Source organism: Alexandromys fortis, unplaced genomic scaffold (genome assembly GCF_014885135.2).
Source record: "Alexandromys fortis isolate MF-2015 unplaced genomic scaffold, M_Fortis_MF-2015_v1.1 scaffold_120, whole genome shotgun sequence".
In the NCBI taxonomy this organism is placed as follows: domain Eukaryota; kingdom Metazoa; phylum Chordata; class Mammalia; order Rodentia; family Cricetidae; genus Alexandromys; species Alexandromys fortis.
In genome coordinates, this window is record NW_026067999.1 from 223,776 (window position 1) to 226,064 (window position 2,289).

Here is a 2,289-nt window from a genome sequence, read left to right on the forward strand (position 1 = left end):
GTGTATATCTTCTGTAAAAATTGTATACTGCAAGATAATTTCATGATGGTACTGAATATTTTATTGTACACTTGCTGTCTTCAAAACTTTACAGATTAATCCTGTTGTGTTAGCTCAATAAATATCTACTAGACTTGCTTTTGATAAGTACATTTATCTTTACTTTTGTTGTCCAAATAAATGTAATGAGTAAGCATTTGAACTATCCTTAACATAAATGCTTTGGTTGCTTTTTTAATGAACACATTTTACAGAACTCATAGTAAGGTTATTTTACAGTATTTCATGTTAATGATGTACTTTTGGGGGGAGGGTGTTTCGAGACAAGATTTCTCTGTGTTTTCCCTGGCTGTCCTAGAACTCGTTCTTGTAGACCAGGCTGGACTTGAACTCACAAAGATCTTTTGCCTCTGCCTCCAGAGTGCTGAGATTAAAGGCATGCGCCACCACCGCTACCTGGCCAGTCAGTTTCATAACTGAGACACATCTAGGATACTTCTTTTTTTGTTAAGCAAATATAGGCAATACACTGTTTTATAGTGAATTTTTACACTATGTTTATAAAACACTTCATTCTCCTTTAAGATGTACTAATTAGCAATCTCAAATAATTTGTAAAATAATCTTGGAAGATAATTGGGCTACAAATCTCAGACCACAGACATAAATGGGCAAGGATTTAAAACTATGTTCTTACAACAACTTCATTTCTGTTTTGAGGTTACATGAGGATTATGAATTTCCTTGGATGGCACAGAAATAACCCAGGGCCTGAGCAGAGGCAGGCTAGGGAGGGTATCAGAAAGTGAAGGCTTTCATGATTGCTTTCTAGGGTTGGGCCTTTCCATTATGGGGAAGATGGTATCAGAATCGGGTTCTCATTTTTCTTAGCTACCATCTGCTGCAGTATTTTTTTTTAATCTCATGTTGTCTTTAGCCTTTGGCTTAAAGTTATTCTTATTTCTGTCTTTAAAACCTGTTTTCCAGCCTCAAAGACATATATACATGTAACATAAACTCAACAGGTTATATTTAAGAATGTCTATAGAAATATAAAAATGCTTGCAGTAAAAACTAATAAAGTCATGAACTTGAAGAAGAGCAGGTAGGGGTATAGTAGGGGTTTGGAGAGAGAAAAGGGAAGGGAAAAGCGAATAAATTACAATCTTAAAAATAAACAAGAAACCCCCATTCTGATCAATCAGATTCTTCCTCTGGCTCCTAAGAACCCCACAAACTCACAGAATTCCTTTTGCTGCTGTTACTTTTTCATCACAGGAAATGGGTTTTGCCTAGATCCCCAGTATAATTGTATATTTCTGTGTGGCTACATACATAGATTGTTGGCCCAATACAAAAATGATGAAATTGTTCTTGGTATTATTTAGAAAGTGAAATTTTTTACTTTTTTTTTCACCACTAAAGGGACATTTATTCTTTTTCCAAATGTTACAGTAAATCCAGGTGGAAGAGAATGGTTTTAGCAGTTAGAAAAAAAAAAAGTACAAATCTGGGGTTTGGCCATTAAAAGTTATTTACAACAATGGTAGGGGAAAAGACAACAAAAAGTTGTTTCACATCACAGACCTCCTCCCGCCCCAAAGCCTAATACTTGCCTATCAAGTCAGGTGGTGGATTCACAAGCTGGAGGTTTGAACTTGAGTAAGACAGTTATAAAACCCAGACAGGGGCAATGTCCTCCCCCAGCCCAGGTGCCACTAGGCACAGCACAAGAGACTAAAAACTCAACAGGGAAAAGGCTGGACACTCAGGGTTTGGGAGTGTATAAGCCCCCACTTCTGGCTCAGGGGCTTCGGAAGTAGAATAAACAAAACGTCTTGGAAAAGAATTGGGGAGAAAAGCCAGCAATTGCCTTCTGCAGGGATGGGGCCTGGGTAGGAAGGAGGCAGGGACAGGAGCATTTCACATCACTAACCTAACTGGGGAAACCGTAAGGGGCCATCTTCAACTGGCCTTAAGAGTAAGACCAGATGGCTGATGGGAGAATCCACAGGAGGGAGGGAACGTGGCTGGAAGGGGACAACAAGCCCCTTCCTTTCTGGGCACAGGATGGCAGCCAGGGCACCGGGTCCAGGCAGTGACCTCACAAGGACAGCACAGTTTTTGCAGCTTAGGAGATCACCCACCTGCCCCCACCCAGCTACTCATTCTGCTCAGCGCTGGCTGATGCAGGGCCACTCTCGGGCCCCGAGGGAGTGGATGGCTCTGCAGCCTGGGGCCCTGCCTCCTCTTCCGTGTCTCCTCCCTTGGAGGCTGCACTAGCCTCTG

General features: G+C 41.4%; 1 protein-coding gene across 1 annotated transcript in view; it reads right to left on the bottom strand.

Moving 5' to 3' along the window:
* Window positions 1-1,432: 1,432 nt before the first annotated feature.
* The window catches only part of LOC126512722 (MARCKS-related protein-like), a 1,429-nt gene continuing 572 nt past the window's right edge, over window positions 1,433-2,289 (bottom strand). The window contains exon 2 of the mRNA XM_050160653.1: window positions 1,433-2,286. Within this exon, the coding sequence (XP_050016610.1) occupies window positions 2,162-2,286 (125 nt within the window). The 3' untranslated portion in view covers window positions 1,433-2,161. The remainder of the gene's footprint in view (window positions 2,287-2,289) is intronic.